The 25,940-nt window shown below is 42.0% G+C and overlaps 1 protein-coding gene across 1 annotated transcript in view; it reads left to right on the plus strand.

The window, feature by feature from the left end:
- The window catches only part of LOC130312668 (vomeronasal type-2 receptor 26-like), a 139,765-nt gene that overhangs the window by 88,856 nt on the left and 24,969 nt on the right, over nt 1-25,940 (plus strand). Inside the window, exon 3 of the mRNA XM_056552589.1 lies at nt 14,315-14,484. Coding sequence (XP_056408564.1) covers nt 14,315-14,484 — 170 coding nt within the window. The remainder of the gene's footprint in view (nt 1-14,314; nt 14,485-25,940) is intronic.

Consider the following 25,940-nt stretch of genomic DNA (forward strand, 5'->3'; position numbering starts at 1 on the left):
ATATAGGGAATTAATAGATGAATGGTGGCACAGTATATAGGGAATTAATAGATGAATGGTGGCACATTATATAATTCATTAATGGTGGCACAGTATATAGGGAATTAATAGATGAATGGTGGCACAGTATATAGTTCATTAATGGTGGCACAGTATATAGGGAATTAATAGATGAATGGTGGCACAGTATATAGGGAATTAATAGATGAATGGTGGCAAAGTATATAGGGAATTAATAGATGAATGGTGGCACAGTATATAGGGAATTGATAGATGAATGGTGGCACAGTATATAGGGAATTGATAGATGAATGGTGGCACAGTATATAGGGAATTAATAGATGAATGGTGGCAAAGTATATAGGGAATTAATAGATGAATGGTGGCACAGTATATAGGGAATTGATAGATGAATGGTGGCACAGTATATAGGGAATTAATAGATGAATGGTGGCACAGTATATAGGGAATTAATGGTGGCACAGTATATAGGGAATTAATAGATGAATGGTGGCACAGTATATAGGGAATTAATAGATGAATGGTGGCACAGTATATAGGGAATTAATAGATGAATGGTGGCACAGTATATAGCTCATTAATGGTGGCACAGTATATAGGGAATTAATAGATGAATGGTGGCACAATATATAGGGAATTAATAGATGAATGGTGGCACAGTATATAGGGAATTAATAGATGAATGGTGGCACAGTATATAAGGAATTAATAGATGAATGGTGGCACAGTATATAGGGAATTAATAGATGAATGGTGGCACAGTATATAGGGAATTAATAGATGAATGGTGGCACAGTATATAGGGAATTAATAGATGAATGGTGGCACAGTATATAGTTCATTAATGGTGGCACAGTATATAGGGAATTAATAGATGAATGGTGGCACAGTATATAGGGAATTAATAGATGAATGGTGGCAAAGTATATAGGGAATTAATAGATGAATGGTGGCACAGTATATAGGGAATTAATAGATGAATGGTGGCACAGTATATAGTTCATTAATGGTGGCACAGTATATAGGGAATTAATAGATGAATGGTGGCACAGTATATAGGGAATTAATAGATGAATGGTGGCACAGTATATAGGGAATTAATAGATGAATGGTGGCACAGTATATAGGGAATTAATAGATGAATGGTGGCACAGTATATAGTTCATTAATGGTGGCACAGTATATGGGGAATTAATAGATGAATGGTGGCACAGTATAAAAGGAATTAATAGATGAATGGTGGCACAGTATATAGGGAATTAATAGATGAATGGTGGCACAGTATATAGGGAATTTATAGATGAATGGTGGCACAGTATAAAAGGAATTAATAGATGAATGGTGGCACAGTATATAGGGAATTAATAGATGAATGGTGGCACAGTATATAGGGAATTAATAGATGAATGGTGGCAAAGTATATAGGGAATTAATAGATGAATGGTGGCACAGTATATAGGGAATTGATAGATGAATGGTGGCACAGTATATAGGGAATTGATAGATGAATGGTGGCACAGTATATAGGGAATTAATAGATGAATGGTGGCAAAGTATATAGGGAATTAATAGATGAATGGTAGCACAGTATATAGGGAATTGATAGATGAATGGTGGCACAGTATATAGGGAATTAATAGATGAATGGTGGCACAGTATATAGGGAATTAATGGTGGCACAGTATATAGGGAATAAATAGATGAATGGTGGCACAGTATGTAGGGAATTAATAGATGAATGGTGGCACAGTATATAGCTCATTAATGGTGGCACAGTATATAGGGAATTAATAGATGAATGGTGGCACAATATATAGGGAATTAATAGATGAATGGTGGCACAGTATATAGGGAATTAATAGATGAATGGTGGCACAGTATATAAGGAATTAATAGATGAATGGTGGCACAGTATATAGGGAATTAATAGATGAATGGTGGCACAGTATATAGGGAATTAATAGATGAATGGTGGCACAGTATATAGGGAATTAATAGATGAATGGTGGCACAGTATATAGTTCATTAATGGTGGCACAGTATATAGGGAATTAATAGATGAATGGTGGCACAGTATATAGGGAATTTATAGATGAATGGTGGCACAGTATAAAAGGAATTAATAGATGAATGGTGGCACAGTATATAGGGAATTAATAGATGAATGGTGGCACAGTATATAGGGAATTAATAGATGAATGGTGGCACAGTATATAGGGAATTAATAGATGAATGGTGGCACAGTATATAGTTCATTAATGGTGGCACAGTATGTAGGGAATTAATAGATGAATGGTGGCACAGTATATAGGGAATTAATAGATGAATGGTGGAACAGTATATAGGGAATTAAGGTGGGTACGGTATATAATTAAAGGGAAACTGACAGGCTGTTTACTCGCACTAAACCCAATACACTAGGTTACAGTGCATGTATACAAAAATTGGTCTTCCTGTTTTCTAGGTATTGCCCCACATTGCTAGTATGCAAAGTCAGTCTTGTGCGCAATGGAGGCGGAGCTTCCCTGCCTCCATCCTGTATGCTGTGCTATGCCTGGCCGTCTTTGTATATTTATAATTCTTTTTTTTGCCAACTCTAGTATATTGTAGACTGTAAGTATATATTAGTGTGGTGTTCATCTCTTCAGTGTAAAACCAGAGCTGTGTGGAGATTCCCGCATAAGGTGGGTGGTGGGTGCTGGGTGATTGGGGATGGGTGCTGGGTGATTGGGGATGGGTGATTGGGGATGGGTGCTGGGTGATTGGTGCAGGGTGATTGGTGCTGGGTGATTGGTGCTGGGTGCTGGGTGATTGGTGATGGGTGATTGGTGCTGGGTGATTGGTGCTGGGTGCTGGGTGATGGGTGCTGGGTGATTGTTGATGGGTGATTGGTGATGGGTGCTGGGTGATTGGTGATGGGTGCTGGGTGCTGGGTGATTGGTGCTGGGTGATTGGTGATGGGTGATTGGTGATGGGTGATTGGTAATGGGTGCTGGGTGATTGGTGCTGGGTGATGGGTGCTGGGTGATTGGTGCTGGGTGATGGGTGCTGGGTGATTGGTGCTGGGTGATGGGTGCTGGGTGATTGGGGATGGGTGATTGGGGATGGGTGCTGGGTGATTGGTGACGCGTGATTGGTGATGGGTGCTGGGTGATTGGTGATGGTTGCTGTCATACAGAGCTCAGGTGGGGCATATAGGGGGAGATTTATTAAAACCTTTGCAGAGGAAAAGCCCTCAGCAAAACAATCTGATTGGTTGCTATGGGCGACTGCACCGCTCTTTCTCGGCACAGGTTTTGTATGAATCTCCTCTATAATAAGGTATATTATAGGGCAGCTGTCACATGTTTTCTGTAAATAAGACTGACAGCCCAGCCAAAGTGTATATACACATGGCGGACCTCAGAGAAACTGTTCTTCACTCGATTTTACAAAAACACCAACTTTTATGGGGGATAGGAATGTCGAGGAGGCCCAGCAGGTGTCCACTGTATTCCTGGGCCGCAGCACATCTGCCCATTAAGTCTGGCAGACGTTTTTTTTTTAAATTATGAAAAGTGCCCTCTTTTTTTACTTTAGCCCCTGCCCTTCAAAATGTCTGTGCACGTCCCTGTGTAGAATGACATGTAGTAAATTGAAGTAGGCCTCTGCTTAGGACACACAACACAGTACACCTGAGCTTAGCTGTTGCTCAGGAGTACATACTGGGGTGAACTAACTGTGTACTGACTAACTCCTCCCCTGTACCTCACTATACAGAGGGGACTTTTGGGGTCTCATTGGCTCACATGGTCAAATGGGGTTCACTGCTCACATCTTTAAATGCGCAGTAACAACTTACATACATGGAACAATAACAAAATACATTTTAAAGAAAATACATTACTCTTATTTCACAATATTCACATAATTGATGTATACAAGAACGTCAGTGGGCCCAACACTGTGCTGGGACACCATAATGGTTCCCAGGAGCCCTTTTGACCCCTTTTTGAATATTGGTACCACATTTGCTAAATGCCAGTCCTGTGGAACAATCCAACCATTATAGAATCTTAAAATATAAGGATGGTACTTCATAGTACCTTATTCCTACAAAACTCTGGGATGGTTGCCATCTGGGCTCGATGATTTGTGTGCGTTAATATTATTAAAGCAGCACCGCATTTCTTGTTGGGTTAAACAGGGGGGACATTGGGTTTTCTTGGGTAAATACAGTAGAGAAGAAGGCATTTAGTAGATTGGCCTTTTCCTCCTCCTCCTCCACCATTACACCTAGATTATTTCTTACGGGCCAACATTTTCAGGTTTATACAAATAGAAGAACAGAAGCACTATGGCACTAACCGGTCCAGTTTGAAACATCTTTATTGAAGATATGCATAGCACATGAAACGGATACCTCTTTCTGAGAAGGAGGCTAAATTGGAGTTCTATATTGTGAAGCTAAGCAGTTTTCCACAGCTTTCCAGCACCAAACACCTGCTTTACGGGTGTCCAGTCTCCGCTCTCCGCTGAGGTAACCCTCAACTAAGCACTACCCCTGCAAGAAGGAGCTATAGAAACACCAGCAGCATCTTCACACTGGAGAACATGATGGTGAATTTTCTGAATCCAGTATTCTCCCCTGACATCAGTCATCATCACAGGGATGTGTACCACCACCTGAACAACCAGGTTGAAGCCTTCCTCAGCAGTGCCCTTTCTCTGATAGACACCATGAGCCCATACCTCATGGACCTCTGTGTCACCAGATCAGGCCACTGGCCAGAACTTGCCCATCTGTCCTAAGTGTTCTGTCTTGTCCACCCTCTAGTATAGCTTCGAAGAGAGTGTTCAGCATAGCAGGTGGCATCGTCATGTGGAAAAACAGACATTCACTAAAATGAATCAGGCATGGATCTTTCTACCATGTGGCCGACATCATTTTAGCCACTTACTGAGGTTTGGGTTCATGCAGAACAAATATTTTAGTAATGTTCAGGATAATCCAGGTACGATAGGTTCGGTACACTTATCATTATCCGAAAGAAGATAGGATGTCCAGCGCAAAATAGGTCCAACGAATCAACTTTATTGATGAAAACCCAGGAAACATGGATACAGCAAACACAGGTGACGCGTTTTGGCTCAAGGGATGAGCCTTAGTCGCTTAGTGACTAAGGCTCATCCCTTGAGCCGAAACGCGTCACCTGTGTTTGCTGTATCCATGTTTCCTGGTGTGGTAGCCCTTGGGGGGTGTATGGTAGTGGTGGTATGGTATCGGTATATGAGGGGTTAATGTTAGCCCTATAGTTTGTGACGCCAGGCTGAGGGCTGGTATGCTGAGGTAATGCTCCGGCCTATCGCCGCCCTTCCCAGTAATGATAGGTGCATGAAATGACTGAAGGTCCACAAGGAGATTGAACTTGAACAACTTTACTTAAGTACTTGCGATACATCCAAGGAACAGTAACAGTCTTTATATTGCTCAGTGACTGACAGTTGTTGCGGACCTTGAGCTATTTAGAAAGTCTCTGAATTTAGGGTAGATATTTGCAGATCCGTCCGGATTTAGGGGTTATATTAGGTCCAGTGATGCTGCAGAGTGTCTGGGAATTGATACACTCTCTATTCTGAATGACTCAGCCGTTGCCGCAAGGCTCGGGTATAACTCACTGCGATAGTTGCTGCGCAGATCCTTCTCGTTTGACAGCCCAGGAACAAGAGAGAGAAAAGATGGCCGCCGCTCCCTTATATGGGCCGGGGTCGGGGTGAATCAGATTGGTCCGAACATCTGTCACTCACCATTACACAGAGTAATGGGATTGCATACGTCCCAGGGCCTCCAAATGTCCTTAAGCAGAATACCATAGAGTTTACCTAGTCACGTGACCCGCTATGTCACGTGTCACGTGACCCGCAATGCTATGAGACTCCCGTATAATGTCCCAGTACAGGACACGGTCCTGCACTACACTTAGGCCCTGTCAGGTTGAGTCCCTTAGTGACCTGGGGGCTCTCCTGAAGTGTCTCCCCTGTTGTTTAAAGACTGTCATTTGTTGTCACAGGATTATAGTTAGTCTACAGGACCCGTGAGATGTCTGAAGGACCTGTGGAGTGTCACATGTTATGTTGTGTTGTCACATGATGTTACCCAGAGAGCTCCAGCTTAACCTATGACCCACAGCTTGACCAATGGGCTTTGATTCAGCCCCCCTCACTATATAAAGGGGTGGCCATTACAATTTCTCTCAGATCAGATCAGTCTTTACTGAGAACCAGCAAACACCAGAGATCTCAGTACCAGTGACCAGCATCAAGAAAGCCCACAAAGCTACAGTCATTCCAGTAAGTCAAAAGTCTATGTCTGCTGTCACTACAAATAGTCAAGTCCTGCATATAGTCAAGCCTCAAGGTAATTATCTAAAGTCTATTACAAGTCTAATTGGTCCCAGCAAACTGCGAGGTCCTTCTGGGTTTCTGGCCACCTCTCTGGGAATCTGGCCTAGCTGTTAGGGTAATTCCGTCTTCATTCAGTAAAGCCATAACTGGTTGTGGACTCTCCTTTCCTTAACTCGACATTGGAATAGCGGAGATACCGTTCGTGTGGTTCCGGTACCCAAAAACTACTCTGGTGTCACGAACACTAGGGTTTAATAACATCTTGCCCCAGGGGTTAATACCATTTGGCCCCACCACCTACACCGCTACACCCGTGGTCCCGCCATACACCGGTGGTCCACCATGCCCATATATCCTATCTGAATGAAACCCCAGACACCCTAAATATATTTATATAGTAAGGCTGAAAAAAAGACATATGCCCATCCAGTTCAGTCTTTTACCCTGTGGATCAACGGGAAAGCAAAAAACCCATTAGCAAGCAGCCAATTTTCGTAATTTTAGTGAGAAAAATTCCTTCCTAACTCTAAATTAATGGTAATCTGAGTGATGAAATCCATGTACAAGGTTGCGGAATATTGAAAGAAAAAAAACACAAGGACAAGGGCGGCTGATTATGTGTTTTTTCTCTTCCGTCATCTTTTTCTCCAATTCTCTATAGTAAAGACAGTTCAGGCCACAGTCATCTGGGAACAGATCCAGAATAATGTGTGATGAGGTCAGACAATATATCCCATCATACTGTATAAGAAGAGGAGAGAGATGAGAGCAGTCACCATAATCTCACTGATACTATGAGCTGCCGTCTGCTCTGTATTGTCGTTCTTGCTGCTTCTATTATCTATGTAATACTTAGAATACTATTTACTACTTCATTGTTGCATTCTTATGAGGACATGTTTCTTTTCCTTGTTATATTGATACTTCTTTGGCTTCCTTCAGCACAATTGTCCTGTGATCTAAAGGAGATTCAATTCACTGATAATTTACAGAACAATTACCAGGATGGAGACCTCATCATTGGGGGGTTGTTGACTATAGATGGCGTCACAGAAATGCAAAATGAAAAGGAAATGTTCTCAGTGATAAGATGTGGACAGTAAGTCTTCATTCCATGTATATAATGTCCGTAAGAAAAGTGTTGAGAATAATGTGACTGCTGACAAGACGTGACCGATCTATAGATACAGTACAAGTCTCTATGTGTAATACTTCCAGTAATATATGATGAGGTTTATGGGTCCAGGGATGACATTTGTCTGCAGGGTCTGGGCAAAGTAGAAAAATAGAGGACAATTCCGGTGTTTATGAAACACAAAATGATGACAACTGTACGTGAAACTGGAGAAGCTTGTACAGGTGCTTGTAATTTCCTCATCACAACATATGTCATAGTAAGTGATGCTAATGTATTTATGTGACAATTATGAATATGTAGACATGTGTTACTTTTAATCTTCAGTGATCACTATTATACTTTATACAGTATAAACTCCATAGTGTGACTGCTCTTATAGTAGAGGCTCCATAGTGTGACTGCTCTTATAGTAGAGGCTCCATAGTGTGACTGCTCTTACAGTATAGACTCCATAGTGTGACTGCTCTTACAGTAGATACTCCATAGTGTAATTGCTCTTATAGTAAAGGCTCCGTAGTGTGACTGCTCTTACAGTATAGACTCCATAGTGTGACTGCTCTTACAATATAGACTCCATAGTGTGACTGCTCTTACAATAGAGGCTCCATAGTGTGACTGCTCTTACAGTATAGACTCCATAGTGTGACTGCTCTTACAATATAGACTCCATAGTGTGACTGCTCTTACAGTATAGACTCCATAGTGTGAATGCTCTTACAGTAGAGACTCCATAGTATGACTGCTCTTATAGTAGAGGCTCCATAGCGTGACTGCTCTTACAGTAGAGACTCCATAGTGTGATTGCTCTTACAGTAGAGACTCCATAGTGTGACTGCTCTTACAGTATAGACTCCATAGTGTGACTGCTCTTACAGTAGAGACTCCATAGTATGACTGCTCCTACAGTATAGACTCCATAGTGCGAATGCTCTTACAGTAGAGACTCCATATTATGACTGCTCTTATAGTAGAGGCTCCATAGTGTGACTGCTCTTACAGTAGAGACTCCATAGTGTGACTGCTCTTACAGTATAGACTCCATAGTGTGACTGCTCTTACAGTATAGACTCCATAGTGTGACTGCTCTTACAGTATAGACTCCATAGTGTGACTGCTCTCACAGTAGATAATCCATAGTTTGACTGCTCTTACAGAAGAGATCTCCATAGTGTGACTGCTCTCACAGTAGATAATCCATAGTTTGACTGCTCTTACAGAAGAGATCTCCATAGTGTGACTGCTCTTACAGTAGAGGCTCCATAGGGTGTCTGCTCTTACAGTAGATACTCCATAGTGTGACTGCTCTTACAGTATAGACTCCATAGTGTGACCGCTCTTACAGTATAGACTCCATAGTGTGATGGCTCTAACAGTAGAGAATCCATAGTGTAACTGATCTTACAGTATAGACTCCATAGTGTGACTGCTCTTATAGTAGAGGCTCAATAATGTGACTGCTCTTACAGTAGAGGCTCCATAGTGTGACTGCTCTTACAGTATAGACTCCATAGTGTGACTGCTCTTACAGTATAGACTCCATAGTGTGACTGCTCTTACAGTATAGACTCCATAGTGTGACTGCTCTTACAGTAGAGACTCCATAGTGTGACTGCTCTTACAGTATAGACTCCATAGTGTGACTGCTCTTACAGTAGATAATCCATAGTTTGACTGCTCTTACAGAAGAGATCTCCATAGTGTGACTGCTCTTACAGTAGAGGCTCCATAGGGTGACTGCTCTTACAGTAGAAGCTCCATAGTGTGATTGCTCTTACAGTATAGACTCCATAGTGTGACTGCTCTTACAGTATAGACTCCATAGTGTGACTGCTCTTACAGTATAGACTCCATAGTGTGACTGCTCTTACAGTATAGACTCCATAGTGTGACCGCTCTTACAGTATAGACTCCATAGTGTGATGGCTCTAACAGTAGAGAATCCATAGTGTGACTGATCTTACAGTATAGACTCCATAGTGTGACTGCTCTTATAGTAGAGGCTCAATAATGTGACTGCTCTTACAGTAGAGGCTCCATAGTGTGACTGCTCTTACATTAGAGATCTCCATAGTGTGACTGCTCTTACAGTATAGACTCCATAGTGTGACTGCTCTTGCAGTATAGACTCCATAGTGTGACTGCTCTTACAGTAGAGACTCCATAGTGTGACTGCTCTTACAGTGTAGACTCCATAGTGTGACTGCTCTTACAGTAGATAATCCATAGTTTGACTGCTCTTACAGAAGAGATCTCCATAGTGTGACTGCTCTTACAGTAGAGGCTCCATAGGGTGACTGCTCTTACAGTAGAAGCTCCATAGTGTGACTGCTCTTACAGTAGAGACTCCATAGTGTGACTACTCTTACAGTATAGACTCCATAGTGTGAGTGCTCTTACAGTATAGACTCCATAGTGTGACGGCTCTAACAGTAGAGAATCCATAGTGTGACTGATCTTACAGTTGAGACTCCATAGTGTGACTGCTCTTACAGTATAGACTCCATAGTGTGACGGCTCTAACAGTAGAGAATCCATAGAGTGACTGATCTTACAGTTGAGACTCCATAGTGTGACTGATCTTACATTAGAGACTCCATAGTGTGATTGCTCTTACAGTAGAGACTTCATAGTGTGACTGCTCTTACAGTATAGACTCCATAGTGTGACGGCTCTAACAGTAGAGAATCCATAGAGTGACTGATCTTACAGTTGAGACTCCATAGTGTGACTTCTCTGACAGCAGAGGATCCATAGTGTGACTGCTCTTACAGTAGAGACTCTATAGTGTGACTGATCTTACATTAGAGACTCCATAGTGTGACTGCTCTTACAGTAGAGGCCCCATAGTGTGACTGCTCTTACAGTATAGACTCCATAGTGTGACTGCTCTTACAGTAGAGACTCCATAGTGTCAGAAAAGGGGGCATGTTACTGACATTTTCACAAAAACCCAACATATTACCTAAGGTTTCCAAAGAAAATGTAGTGGATTTGAGCTCAGAAAAACCCGACAGATCAGAGCATCTGTAAATGAAGCAAAATGTAGGAAGCCTTAGTAAATACCATGGAAATAAAAAACTCCACTCCACTCTTAGTAAATTAGGGCCACTGACTGCTATCAACCATGATGCGATTCGGGGATGGACCCCCCTTACTCATGCGTGGCAGGTGAGAGTTGCTGAAGGGTTATAAACCCTTTAGATGCCAACCTGTTCTAAGCAATACAAAAATGACTCACATATCACACCAAAAATAATACTAGGAAATCACAAGGATTGTAGAAACTATTTAAAACTACAAAGCTCATTAACCCCTTAAGGACAAAGCCCATTTTAACCTTAAGGACCAGGGCATTCTTTTCCAATCTGACCTGTGTCACTTTATGCATTAATAACTCTGAGATGCTTTTACTTATGAATTTTAGTATGGGAGTTTTTTCATGACATATTCTACTTTAAAATAGTGTTAAATCATTTCTTGGTGAAAAACTCCCAAATTTCATGAAAAATTGGAAATTTTGCATTTTTCTAACTTTGAAACTCTCTGCTTGTAAGGAAAATGTATATTCCTAGTAAATTTAGCATTGATTCACATATACAATATGTCTACTTTATGTTTGCGTCATAAAGCTCATGTTTTTACATTTAAAGACAGCAATTTAAACATTTTTCACAAAAATTTCAATTGGAATTTTTCAGGGACTAGTTCACTTCTGAAGTGAATTTGAGGGTATATATGTTAGAAATCCCTCATAATTGACCCCATTATGAAAACTGCACACCTAAAAGTATTCAAAATGACATTCAGAAAGTTTGTTAACCCTTTAGGTGTTTCACAGGAATAGCAGCAAAGTGGAGGAGAAAACTCATAATCCCCATTTTTTTTCTTTTTTAAAAAGGGGTAAAAGAAGAAATAGCCCCTGAAAATGTGTAACCCAATTTCTCTCAAGTAATTAAATACCACATATGTGGATGTAAAGTGCCCTGTGGGTGCTCTAGAGGGCTCAGAAGGGAAGGTGTGACATTGGGCTCTTGGTGAGTGAATTTTACTTAAATGTTTTTTGGGGGGCATGTCACATTAGGAAGCCATGTGCCAGAACAGCAAACTCCCCTCCCCACATGGCACACTAATTGGAAAAGCCTCAATGAACATTACAAGGGGTGCAGTGAGCTTTAAAGGGGTTATCCACCATAAGGTGATTTTAGTATGTACCTGGCAGACAGTAATGGACATGCTTAAGAAGGATCCGCGCTTGTCTTGGGGCTAAATGGCTATGCTGTGAGATTACCATAACACTGTGGCTAGCTTTTTGTGAACTAGTATTTCCTGTTTCAGTTTTCTTTTTTTCACTACAAATCCCATAATTCCATTTTCCTCCCTCCCACACATCAGCCACCCCACCCATTGAAACATAAATGAGCTGCATCCATTCAAAAGACCTGAGGTTTTCAATCAAGTTGCCTACTGCTGTTGCATTAGTTGCAGATTGATCTCTCTCCCACCAAGCAATTCCTCCACCCATTGAAGCAGACAGGCTCCCAGTCATCAGCTGACTAGTGAGTCAGATCTCGGCCACATTGCAACCTGGGAAAAATCCGAGACAGCAGTCATTTTGTATGCTGTTAAAAACAAATATTGGGGTGAAAAATCATATAAGAATTGTGAGAAAACTGTCACACACAGGTACAGACACTATATTATGAACTACACTAACTTTACAGTTACAGTAGCATATTCAAAAAATAATAATTCTGGAATACCCCTTTAACACCCTACAGGTCCTTGAGGAACTCGTCACATGTGTTTTTATTTTCTTTTTTTTTGCGTTTATGTCAGAAACACTGCAACATCAGCCACCCCTGTGCAAATCACCAATTTAGGTCTCAAATGTACATAGTGCGCTCTCACTCCTGAGCCTTGTTATGCACCAGCAGATTGCTTTGCGTCCACATATGGGGTATATCTGTACTCGGGAGAAATCGTGTCACACATTTTGGGGGCTTTTGCTGCTGACGCTGCCGGACCTGTCAAGCTGCCGATAGCCACCACCGTTGCCACCAATGATTGTCCCCGCCACCGCCGCTGCCCCCGCTCTGCCCAGACTATGAAGGGTGGGCAGAACAGGGGAACTGAACTTTGAACCCCCCCCACCCATATATGCCACCCATATATGCCATTGGCAGGGATAGGAGTGGGATGGCACCAGTACCACCACACTCCTATCCTTCAGGGTGATCAGTGATTGGCCCATAAATGCTGTGATTTACGGTGATTGCTTACAAGGGGGGTCTCAGAACCCCCCATAGGCATTGCCACGGGATGCCTGCTGATAGATATCAGCAGTCATCCCATTCCGATCACTGCCCGGCGAGCAGCGGTGATTGGAAATCCCAAGTCCGTAAAAGTAGATCCTTCGTCCTTAAGTACCGGGACACAAGGGTGTACCTGTACGACCTTCATCCCCAACAGGTTCCATTGTGACTTTTTGTTGGAAAAGTTGAGCATTTGACTCTACCCAACACTCCTCAATTTTGGGGTATTGGTAGAACCTTGGTTTTTACCTCATAAATGGTGTTGAATTCATTACAGTATTATTTGGTGGATTTTATCTGTCTAATTAATAAAATGTATATTTTAGTTTACATTTAGTTTTCTGTGATTATCCGTGAAGTTTTTCTAACGGGCTCACGTGTGGCCTTTAACAATGCACAATACAATTCATCCTCCGCTATGATGTAGGCCTTGATAAGGAACTTGATTGCGCCTGTGTCAGGGGGAGTTCACAATGTACAGTCAGTTAAGGCAGCAGGAAAAAAGCTGCTTGCAGCTTATCCTGGAGGATAGAGCCCCGGCTGTAGCCCATTTTGCCCTTATTAAAATTCATCCGTAGTGAAAGCTCCCAAGACATTGTGACCATTGAGAACAGTTCGGTGACCACTAAGGACAACAATCCTAATCATCTGAGTAGTATCCAATGGACTTCAGGCCACTTTATTATTAGGCTGCTGTATGAATATGAAGCTTCTCATCATCTATTTTATCATTAGTTCATTTCAATTTATATTTTTACTTTTGCTTTATTCCTGATTTTAGAATTGCGTAATGTAAATGTAAGGTATTACTATAAAGAAATCACAAATACACATTTCACTGCATTATAGAAGAGATCAACAGGAATATCTCATCTTACCTAAACCTTGTAGTGAATAAATGGAGACCAGGAGGGGAATTTGTTTAGTATGTTTACTATTTTAGAGCAAAAGCGTTGCGTCTGATGTTACCTTACTGCGCCAAATTCATCAAAAGTTTAACACCACTTGATGAATTTACCGGCTCCTATGCCCATGGTACCCTTTTAGACTGCTTTACAGGGCTGAAGTAAATGAGTATGGGTTTGTGTCTAAAAGACAGCGGCTGCAACTTTTTTGCGACTTTCTGAGAAAAGTCGCACATAATGAATCAGTGCCCACTGCATAAAAAAATAGTCTAAAGCACAGAAAATGGCGGTTCACTTTCAAATATGATCAAAAGCAAAAGACTCACAAAAGTCGCATGGAAAATGACTGAGACTTTCTGTGTAACAATTTTAGACTAAAAACAAGGTTTGAGATCTCTAGTTACTCATCTCTATACATTTATCTATTTATAGGCCATATTTCCAAGGATTCTTAAATTCTCTAGTTTTTCTCTTTGCTATTGAAAACATTAACCGGAATCCTGATATTTTACCCAATATTACCCTGGGATATCATCTTTATGACTCTTGTTTAGATGTAAGAGTAGCAGTACAACGTGTCTTACATCTTCTGTCCGGCCCGGATAAGATGATTCCGAATTATTCCTGTAGGAGCCATGGCCAGCTGGCTGGTATCATTGGAGATCACCATTCATCTACCACTATTCCAGCAGCACAAATCCTTGGACCATATGGATATCCTCAGGTATTGGATACTCTAGACATTGTACTGTAATATGAGTGAAGTGGTATATGTTAGCAATATACATCTAAGGCATGTCTCCAATGTCATGTGAACGGGCAAGGTAAACGTTATGTGACCACTAGACCAGAAGCCAAAGACAGCATTTCACCAGAAGAACCAGATACCAGATATAGAGGATCATGAAGAAGACATTCTAGTTTGTTGTTACTTTGCTGCTTCAGGGCCTGAGCACCTCACCATCATATAATCCCCTTTGAATTTTTCTAGAGGGGCTGGAGGAGAATTTAAAGGAGATCTGTAGTACACAGTATTTATAATCCCAAGTGCTCAGCTGCAAAAAGTAACAAAACAAACTTTAACTCACCTTCCGACGCAAAAAGTTACAAAACAAACTTTAACTCACCTTCCGACGTTCCTCCGTTGCACCGTTACCGCTGTCTCGGTCTTCTGGTGCGTCCATACTGTGCTCAGCGTATCGCTGGCTGCAGTGATGTCCCGCCTCGGCTGAGCACACTGTCATGTAATAAGCTCGGGCCCTGCCTTCTCCCTGCTGCCCGGGCTCCTTACATGACAGTGCGCTCAGCCTATCACTGGCCGAGGTGGGATATCGCTGAGGCTGGCGATACGCTGAACGTAGTATGTGTCACTGTCCCCAGGAAGCAGGAAGAAGCCGGCTGCACCAGAGGACCGTAGGACCGAGACAACGTTAACGACGCAATGGGGGGAACATCGAAAGGTGAGTTAAAATTTGTTTTGTTACTTTTTGCAGCCTGGGCACAGGGGATTATAAAAAAAAATGTGTACTGCAGATCTCCTTTAAGACTTAGCAAAACATGACCCTAGACCCTTAGAGGAGGGTTCCTGAACAGCAGATCTGTTTTGCTGGTGGTTTGCTTCTGCTAGTAAAACTTCTCACCCCGACAGGCACAGTCCCTGGGTTACCGTCACTCCACATGGCCTTGTCCATGCTTCCTCCCACTACCATACTTGTGCTGCTGCTTCTTTTACCACAGCCAGTAGAATGCTCTTGCCCTCTCTCTCCTGCCTCAGCTAAGGCACCCACATTTTTCCACCTTGTGTTGTAAAGTCTCAGGACAATGCAGTGGTTTGCTATTCAACATGTGTGACAACATAGGCTATACATCCCATTGTGTAGTCAAGGATCTGTTCATTGTGATTCTTATTTAATTATTTAATGTGCAAAGGCTGACCAGTTTTCAGTGTAGACAATACTAAGCTATTGTGACTCAGTTACAATCATAGTAGCCAGCATACAGTAGGAAAAGTTAGACTGGTAAGAGTGTAGTATGCTGCGGACAGCAGGAGTTTCAAAAATGTTTTTAGTCAAATTTTGCCAGGCAGCCCAAGCCTGGCTGGATGTACCGGCAGAATGGGCGATGGCGGACTAGTGTACCTGTAGTAGCCAGCATACAGCAGGATGAGGCAGACTGGTAAGAGTTGTAGTAGCCTCAAAGTAATCAAATTCTACACAGCATGGATTGTGCTGCACACCAAAAACTGCATGGAGCGGCCCACCCTCTGCACCACATGATTGTGCACAGTAGGGACTAGTGGTAACTGTAGTCAGCGGACAGCAGTCAGTGGTGAGGTAGTGTTAGCTGTAGCCACCAGACAGCATGCATTGGAGGACAAGGTATACTTCCAGCCAGGCCATGTGATGCCTCTTCATGTGCTGACATAGAGGCCTAATTCCTTAAGTCGGACGCTGCCTGTGTCTTACTTTCTCTCTGAAGATACGGCACTGTGCCTAGTTTCCTGCATCTGGTAACATATGAAAGAATTTCCACATGGCAAAATATTGTAAAGAGCTAGGTATGTCAACACCCGACTGCCCCTGTTTTTTTCTCAAGCCTTCAGATCCTGTACCAGTGTCACCGTCACTTGCTCCTGAGCTGCTCAGACCTAAAGGCCCGCTGACATCCTCCTCTTTAAACTCCTCTTCATCATCCCCAACGCTTCTGATATGTGATCGTGGCCTCCTTGTTCCCCCTCAGCACATCCAGAATGATGCCTTACACTATCTCCACCAAGCATACCACCACCAGTCCCACTAGTGCTATGCTCGGCCACTGCATCCCCCTCCACCTCAGCAACACGCATGTCACTTGCATGCGCTTTCTACTTCGCTGCTATCACACAATTAGGAAGATATAATGCGTGTTTGAGGAAGCCAGTAATATTCATGAACACTGTATTATCAGAGTAGATGCATGTCACTTCCACATGTTTTACCTTGATGCTATCACACAATTAGGAAGATATAATGCGTGTTTGAGGAAACCAGTAATATTCACGAACACTGTGTTTACAAAACAGATACATGTCACTTGCATGCGCTTTCTACTTCGCTGCTATCACACAACTAGGAAGATATAATGCGTGTTTGAGGAAACCAATAATATTCATGAACACTGTATTATCAGAGTAGATGCATGTCACTTCCACATGTTTTACCTTGATGCTATCACACAACTAGAAAGATATAATGTCTGTTTGAGGAAGCCAGTAATATTCACGAACACTGTGTTTACTAGAACAGATCCGTGTCACTTGCACAGGCTTTTTATACACTGCTATCACACAAATATAACCAAAGAAAAGAGAAAGCGTATTATTAAACATAAGTACTGAAAAAAATAACATACATTTAAAAACAATTAAAAAAGAATGTAGCAGAGAAATCCCCAATGGCTACAGAGACATAAGATGGTGGTTCACAAATTAAAGGTGAGTATAAAGCTAAGAGATACGTATTTGTAAAAACCTCAAAAAAATAGGCCAAGCTAAAGTTGCAGCATAAAATAACAGTAGCAAGTGCTATATAAATAAAGACAGGGTAAATAAAACACCAATCATAACAAACATATAATAAAAAAGGTTAATCCCTTCCCACTACAGGACGTATGCATACGTCATGAGCAGGCTCCTGCGATAGAAGGCGGGGTCACACGCTGACCCCGCGTCATATCGCGATGGTCCCGGCAGCCATCAACACCGATCGCGGTGATGCCCGCTATTAAACCTTTAAACATGGCGATCAAAGTTGATCGCCGCGTCTAAAGTGAAAGTAAACTTTGCTGGTTAACTACGTGCAGCTGTTCGGGACCGCCGTGATGAAATGGCGGTGTCCCGAACAGCTTGCAGGACAGCAGGAGGGTCCCTACCTGCCTCCTCGCTGTCCGATTACCGAATGACTGCTCCGTGTCTGAGATCCAGGCAGGAGCAGTAGAGCGGCGATAACACTGATCAATGCCAGGCTATTGCCTGGCAGTGATCAGTGTATAATATCTGTGTGTGCAGTGTTATAGCCCCCTATGGGAGCTATGACACTGCAAAAAATAAAATAAAGTGAAAATAGTGTTAATAAAGATCATTTAACCCCTTCCATAATAAAAGTCAGAATCACCCCCTTTTCCCCATTAAAAAAAAAAAAAAACTGTGTAAATAAAAATAAAAATAAACATATGTGGTATCGCCACATATATGTTCCCAACAGGAAGGTAAAATAAACAAAAAATAGAAAGTCCTCTAGGTCACTTAAATATTTTATTTATGCTAATATTATAAATTGTGATGATAATATCAAGACTGCACTCAGACGGATCCCTCCAAGGAACAGTCCAGGATAAAAGCTTTTTTTATTTTTTTTATTTTTTTAAATTTTTTTATTTATTTTTTTTATTTTTTTTAAGGCCATTGGATATTGTAAGTAGTACCTAAATACCCTTGATAAATTTTTTTTCGAATAATTTTGTTTCTTTATATACTGTTATTGTATTTTTATTTAATATTGCACATACTTATTGTTCTGTAGTTTATTATGTTGCAAAAAAAAAAAAAAAAAAAGAATACTGCACAGACTGAAACATGCACAGAGCTTGGGGTCTTCTAATCATCACTAGTGTTGGGCTCAAATATTCGCATTTCAAATTTTTATTGAAAATATCGCAAGTTCGCGAATATTGTGAATATATTTGAAATTGCAAATATTCGCTTTTCTCCCGCATATGCGCATATTCGCATATGTGAATATTTGCATATTCCTTCTTTTCACTTGTGGTCCAATTAGAATGATGCAAATACACTTGTCAGAGGTTATCAACAACATCCCTAGCAACCAATAGTAAAGTTGCCCACCCCCTCACTGTTTTCTTCCTTGAATTCACGATTATGCAAATATTCACATATGCGAATCTATAACGAATATGCGAAATTCGTGAATATAGGACGAATATTCGTCTATATACTCGCGAAATATCGCAAATTCGAATATGGGCAATGCCGCTCATCACTAATCATCACAATGCTGCTACAATGTGAGGGCAGAAGTTGTCCCCCAGCAGGCTTCAGTGATGTCATGCCTGCTGGGAAACACCCACTTCCCTGGGAAATTGCACTATGCGAGCAAGAAAAAAGGTATGATACACAGCTTTTTAAAGCTCAGAAATTGTTTTTAAGGGCAGGAGGGGTGTTAGGAGTAGTTAGGGAACATAACCTGAGGTAGTTGAGAACAGTTTATTTGGTGACAGGTACTTTTTAAGATAAAAATATAATTATGTTTATCCACTTGATTATTCGTGTATGGCATAAATCCTTTGTCTGTCAATCATTCCCAATGCCGACTGTAACTGTAGCGCATATGCTATTGTTCAGTGTTTTTTTTAATTATTGGTGTAGTTCCACCTCTTTTCTGCTCCGGAGATGGCAATTACGGGACAGGATCACTTTGCAGCGGATGGAGATGTTATGTTTATCCATGCAGTGACGATCATAAGTTGTTATTACTGTACAGGATTAATCCGTTACCCTCCGGCAGGATTGGCGGTATAGTTTATCTCTTTAGAAGCATTTAGTAAGAATAATCATAGAGCAGCAGTTATGTAGCAGCATTTCACGGTCCCATGCACAGGGGGATGTTTGCACTGGTGCGGAGCGCCGATAATCAGGATGCTCCACCTCGTTGTTGGTGGGAGTCTCCATTTAGCTTTGAATGCCAACACACTGTAATTTTTTATAAAGATGTACTAGATCTGGTACATGAAAGCTGGACGCGTTTCAAAACTACTATCCTTTCTTCAGCAGCATAGATGTAAGCATAATGGGGGGTAGTAGTCTCGCCATACTTCTTATTATAGACAGGTATCATTATTGGATTGGTCACACTTTTTTGATCAGGTGGATCTAAAAACCTGTACTGGATTAGTGGTAAATGAGCATCATTTCCTGAATGCCTAAGATTGCTAATCTAACAGAACAGATATACAAATATGTATAGTATATAGTAATGAAATAATAGACAATAAAACGCAAGTTGTGTGAACAGTGCATATATATATATATATATATATATATATATATATATTTTTATATATATATATATATATATATATATATATATATATATATATAGTCTGATATATCGGAATATTAGATTAGTAGTGAATACACAACATTTATATCATACATAGTACATAGTACATATAAAATCCACAGATCTACCTAAATGGCAGTTGTCTAAAATACACACCAATATGTATTATTATAGCATATACACAAATAAAAATGACAATAAAAATAAACAGAATACATAGAAAAACGCAGAAAAACGCAGGTTGTGTAAACATTGGACCTGTGGAATGGAATGTAGGAATAACAGAAAATTAGAAAATACGAGACTATGGTCAGCTTAGAATATTAATAAAATAAGAATAAAAAAGAAATATAAATAAAAATAAAGATGTCATCTAGATGTTGTGGATTACCAGAATGGTCACATGTACAGGACCCGTAACCTTGCTGGTATACAGCCTACAGGTGACGGGGCATGGGCAAGGGTGAGTCATCTAAATAAATCCAAAAATCTTGAATTCTTAGTTCAAACCTCCTGGGGCTAATGTTTCAAAATCGACGATTGTGCGGGATTCTGCCCTAGACATTGCTGAAATGTAATCTCCTCCTCTCCAATCTTTCTTTACACTTTCAAGAGCTGCAAAAATGAATTTGGAGGGATCCATGCCATGATGGATTTTAAAATGAGCCGAGAGGGGGTGTTTATCACTCCCCTTCCTTATGTTATAAAAATGTTCGGCCATACGGGTTTTGAATTTGAAATGTCCATGCCATAAGCAATAGCGGTCGCACAAAACGGGAATTCAAAACCCGTATGACTAAACATTTTTATAACATAAGGAAGGGGAGTGATAAACACAATCCCGCAAGATCTTTGATTTTGTAACATTAGCCCCAGGAGGTTTGAATGAAGAATTGGAGATTTTGGGATTTATTTAGATGACTCACCCCGTTTGGGCCCTTGCCCCATCACCTACAGGTTGTATACCAGCAAGGTGACGGGTCCTGTACTTGTGCCTATTCGGGTAATACATAACATCTAGCTGACACCTTTATTTATATTTATTTTTCTTCTATTTATTTCTTCTTATTTTGTTAATATCCTAAACTGACCCTAATCCCGTATTTTCTAATTTTCTATTATTCCTACATTTCATTCCATAGGTCCAATGTTTACACAACTTGCATTTTGCTATGTGTTCTGTTTATTTTTATTTTTACTTGTGTATATGCTATAATATTACATATTTGTGTATCTTTTCTACAACAGCCATTCATATAGATCTATATCTATCCATCTATCTATCTATCTATCTATCTATCTATCTATCTATCTATCTATATATATATATATATATATATGTTATAAATGTTGTTTATTCACTACTAATCTAATATTCCAATATATCAGAATAAATATGTATGCACTGTTCACACAACATGCGTTTTATTTGTGTTTATTTTTATTTAATCAACATTTAATATAACGTTTTTACTATATAATATATATATATATATATATATATATATATGTACATATCTGTTCCGTTAGATTAGCAATTTTAGATTTATGGATATTATATGCTATGTACAAATCTACATTCAGGAAATGATGCTGTTACACCGAGCGCTCCGGGTCCCTGCTCCTCCCCAGAGCGCTGACCGGGAGCGCTGCACTACTCTCACCGGCGGGGATGCGACCTGCGCAGCGGGACGCGCCCGCGGCTCGCATCCCAGTCTCCTCACCTGCCCCGTCCTCCGTCTGCTCAGTCCTGGCGCGCGCGACCCCGCTCCCTAGGGCACGGGTGCGCCGGCTCTCTGAGATTTAACCCCTTAAGGACATACGGCGTATCCATACGCCCCCGTTTCCAAGTCCTTAAGGACCGAGGGCGTATGGATACGCCCTGAGCATTTCCGGCCCCCCGCCGCTAGCCGGAGGGGAGCCGGGGCCGGATGCCTGCTGAAATCGTTCAGCAAGCATCCCGGCATATCGCCCAGGGGGGTCATTTCAGACAATTCAGTCCAGCGATCTGCGGCGGATTCCGGGTCAATCGGGTCTCCAGTGACCCGGTGACCCGGAATTACTGGCTGATCGGGGCCATCAGAGACGGCCCCGAACAGCCAGAGCCAGCAGGGGTGAGGTGGCACTGGTGCCACCTCACGATCGCCCTGATTCGTCGGCCGGTTTCCCGGCCGACCGATCAGGGCGCCTGCTGCGGGTGTCACTGCCGCAACCCGCTCCGCCCCTCTTCCGGAGGACGTGAGCGGGTGCGGGACGTGCACCCCGGGTGTTGGGATCGGGGCCCCAGGAGCGACGGCGGCGGCGAGGGACTGACCTGTGCGGCGGCATCGTGGAGCAGCAGCAGGAGGTGAGTGACAGCCTCCTGCTGTTGCTTAGCAACAGCTCCCAGCATGCAAAAAGGGCATGCTGGGAGCTGTAGTTATGCAACAGCAGGAGGCAGACCACCACAACTCCCAGCATGCCCTTATGGGCATGCTGGGACTTGTAGTTTTGCAACATCTGGAGGCACATTCTTTCTATATAACTACAACTCCCAGCATGCCCGTTGGCTGTCGGTGACTGCTGAGAGTTGTAATTTTGCAACAGCTGAAGGCACACTGAGTTAAGTAGCAAACCAGTGTGTCTCCAGCTGTTGCATAACTACAATCCCCAGAATCCCCAGCCAATGTAGTATGCCTCCAGCTGTTGCATAACTACAAGACCCAGCATGCCCTTCCGCTGTCCGTACATGCTGAGGGTTGTAGCTTTTGCAACAGCTGAAGGCACACTGGTTGCAAAACACTGAGTTTGTTACCAAACTCGGTGTTTCACAACCTGTGTCTCCAGCTTTTGCAAAACTACAACTCCCAGCATGCACTTATAGACCGTGCATGCTGGGAGTTGTAGTTTTGCAACAGCTGGATGTTTCTTCCCCCCCCCCCCCCCCAATGTGAACGTACAGGGTACACTCACATGGGCGGAGGATTACAGTAAGTATCTGGCTGCAAGTTTGAGCTGCGGCAAATTTTCTGCCGCTGCTCAAACTGGTAGCGAGAAACTACTGTGAACCCCCCGCCCGTGCGACTGTACCCTAAAAACACTACACTAACACAAAATAAAATAAAAAGTAAAAAACACTACATATACACATTCCCCTACACAGCCCCCCTCCCCAATAAAAATGAAAAAACGTCTGGTACGCCACTGTTTCCAAAACGGAGCCTCCAGCGGTTGCAAAACTACAACTCCCAGCATGCAATGATAGATCGTACATGCTGGGAGTTGTAGTTTTGCAACAGCTGGATGTTCCCCCCCCCCCCCCCAATGTGAACGTACAGGATACACTCACATGGGCGGAGGATTACAGTAAGTATCCGGCTGCATGTTTGAGCTGCGGCAAATTTTCTGCTACAGCTCAAGCTGCCAGCGAGAAACTACTGTGAACCCCCGCCCGTGCGACTGTACCCTAAAAACACTACACTACACTACCAAAAAATAAAATAAAAAGTAAAAAACACTACATATACACATACCCCTACACAGACCCCCTCCCCTCCCCAATAAAAATGAAAAACGTCTGGTACGCCACTGTTTCCAGAACGGAGCCTCCAGCTGTTACAAAACAACTACTCCCAGTATTGCCAGATAGCCACTGACTGTCTAGGCATGCTGGGAGTTTTAAAACAGCTGGAGGCCCCCTGTTTGGGAATCACTGGCGTAGAATTCCCCTATGTCCATCCCTATGCAAGTCCCTAATTTAGGCCTCAAATGCGCATGGCGCTTTCGCTTTGGAGCCCTGTCGTATTTCAAGGCAACAGTTTAGGGTCACATATGGGGCATCGCCGTACTCGGGAGAAATTGGGCTTCAAATTTTGGGGGGTGTTTTCTGCTATTACCCTTTTTAAAAATGTAAAAATGTTGGGAAACCAAGCATTTTAGGAAAAAATACTTTTTCTTTCACATATGCAAAAGTCTTGAAACACCTGTAGGGTATTAAGGCTCACATTACCCCTTGTTACGTTCCCCGAGGGGTCTTGTTTCCAAAATGGTATGCCATGTGTTTTTTTTTTGCTGTTCTGGCACCATAGGGACTTCCTAAATGCGGCATGCCCCCAGAGCAAAATTTCCTTCAAAAAGCCAAATGTGACTCCTTCTCTTCTGAGACCTGTAGTGCGCCAGCAGAGCACTTTTCAACCCCATATGGGGTGTTTTCTGAATCGGGAGAAATTGGGCTTCAAATTTTGGGGGTTATTTTCTGCTATTACCCTTTTAAAAAAATGTTGGGAAACCAAGCATTTTAGGTAAAAATGTTTTTATTTTTTTTACATATGCAAAAGTCGTGAAACACCTGTGGGGTATTAAGGTTCACTTTACCCCTTGTTACGTTCCCTGAGGGGTCTAGTTTCCAAAATGGTATGCCATGTGTGTTTTTTTGCTGTCCTGGCACCATAGGGGCTTCCTAAAGGTGACATGCCCCCCAAAAACCATTTGTCGCTCCTTCCCTTCTGAGCCCTCTACTGCGCCCGCCGAACAATTAACATAGACATATGAGGTATGTGCTTACTCGAGAGAAATTAGGTTTAAAATACAAGTAAAAATTTTCTCCTTTTTACCCCTTGCAAAAATTCAAAAATTGGGTCTACAAGAACATGCGAGTGTAAAAAATGAAGATTTTGAATTTTCTCCTTCACTTTGCTGCTATTCCTGTGAAACACCTAAAGGGTTAATACACTTACTAAATGTCATTTTGAATACTTTGGGGGGTGTAGTTTTTATAATGGGGTAATTTATGGGGTATTTCTAATATGAAGACCCTTCAAATCCACTTCAAAACTGAACTGGTCCATGAAAAATAGCGAGTTTTAAAATTTTGTGAAAAATTTCAAAATTGCTGCTGAACTTTGAAGCCCTCTGGTGTCTTCCAAAAGTAAAAACTCATAAATTTTATGATGCAAACATAAAGTAGACATATTGTATATGTGAACTCAAAAAAAAATTATTTTGAATATCCATTTTCCTCACAAGCAGAGAGCTTCAAAGTTAGAAAAATGTTAAATTTTCATTTTTTTCATCAAATTTGGGGATTTTTCACCAAGAAAGGATGCAAGTTACCATAAAATTTTACCACTAAGTTAAAGTAGAATATGTCACGAAAAAACATTCTCGGAATCAGAATGATAACTAAAAGCATTCCAGAGTTATTAATGTTTAAAGTGACAGTGGTCAGAATTGCAAAAAACGCTCCGGTCCTTAAGGTGAAAAAGGGCTCGGTCCTTAAGGGGTTAAAGGGCCAGTGCGCCATTGATTGGCGTCTGGCCCAATCAGTACCTGCACCTGCTCCCTCCTTATAAAAACCCACTTCCTCTTCCTGTCATCGCCGGATCTTGTTGCCTAGTGCCCAGTGAAAGCGTTTTCTGTGTTCCAGACCTTCTGCTGTTGCCCCTGACTACGACCCTTGCTGCCTGCCCTGACCTTCTGCTACGTATGACCTTGCTCTTGCCTTGTCCTTCTGTACCGCCCCTGTCTCAGCTGTCAGCTGGGGTTGAGTCGCTATCGGGTGGAACGACCTGGGGGTTACCTGCCGCTGCAAGTCCATCCCGCTTTGCGGCGGGCTCTGGTGAAAACCAGTAACCCCTTAGACTCCGTTCCCCTGGTACGGCCCACGTCATCACCACTGACACAGAGGATTCACCACCAGTGTCCTCGCTGCATACCTATCCGGATCCTGAAAGATGCACATTTACCACTAATCCAGTACAGGTTTTTAGATCCACCTGATCAAAAAAGTTTGACCAATCCAATCTGTCTATAATAAGAGTATTGCGAGACTACTACCCCCTTTATGCTTACATCTATGCTGCTGAAGAAAACACAGTAGTTTTGAAACGCGCCCAGCTTGCATTTACCAGATCTAGGACATCTTTATAAATTATTGCAGTGTGTTGGCATTGAAAGCTAAACATAGACTTCCACCGGCAACCACTAGGTGGAGCACCTTGATTATCGACGCTCCGCACCAGTGCAAACATAGGACCGTGAAATGCTGCTACACAACTGCTGCTATATCATTATTCTTACTAACTAT

The sequence above is a fragment of the Hyla sarda genome, chromosome 1, assembly GCF_029499605.1.
Source record: "Hyla sarda isolate aHylSar1 chromosome 1, aHylSar1.hap1, whole genome shotgun sequence".
Classification (NCBI taxonomy): Eukaryota; Metazoa; Chordata; class Amphibia; order Anura; family Hylidae; genus Hyla; species Hyla sarda.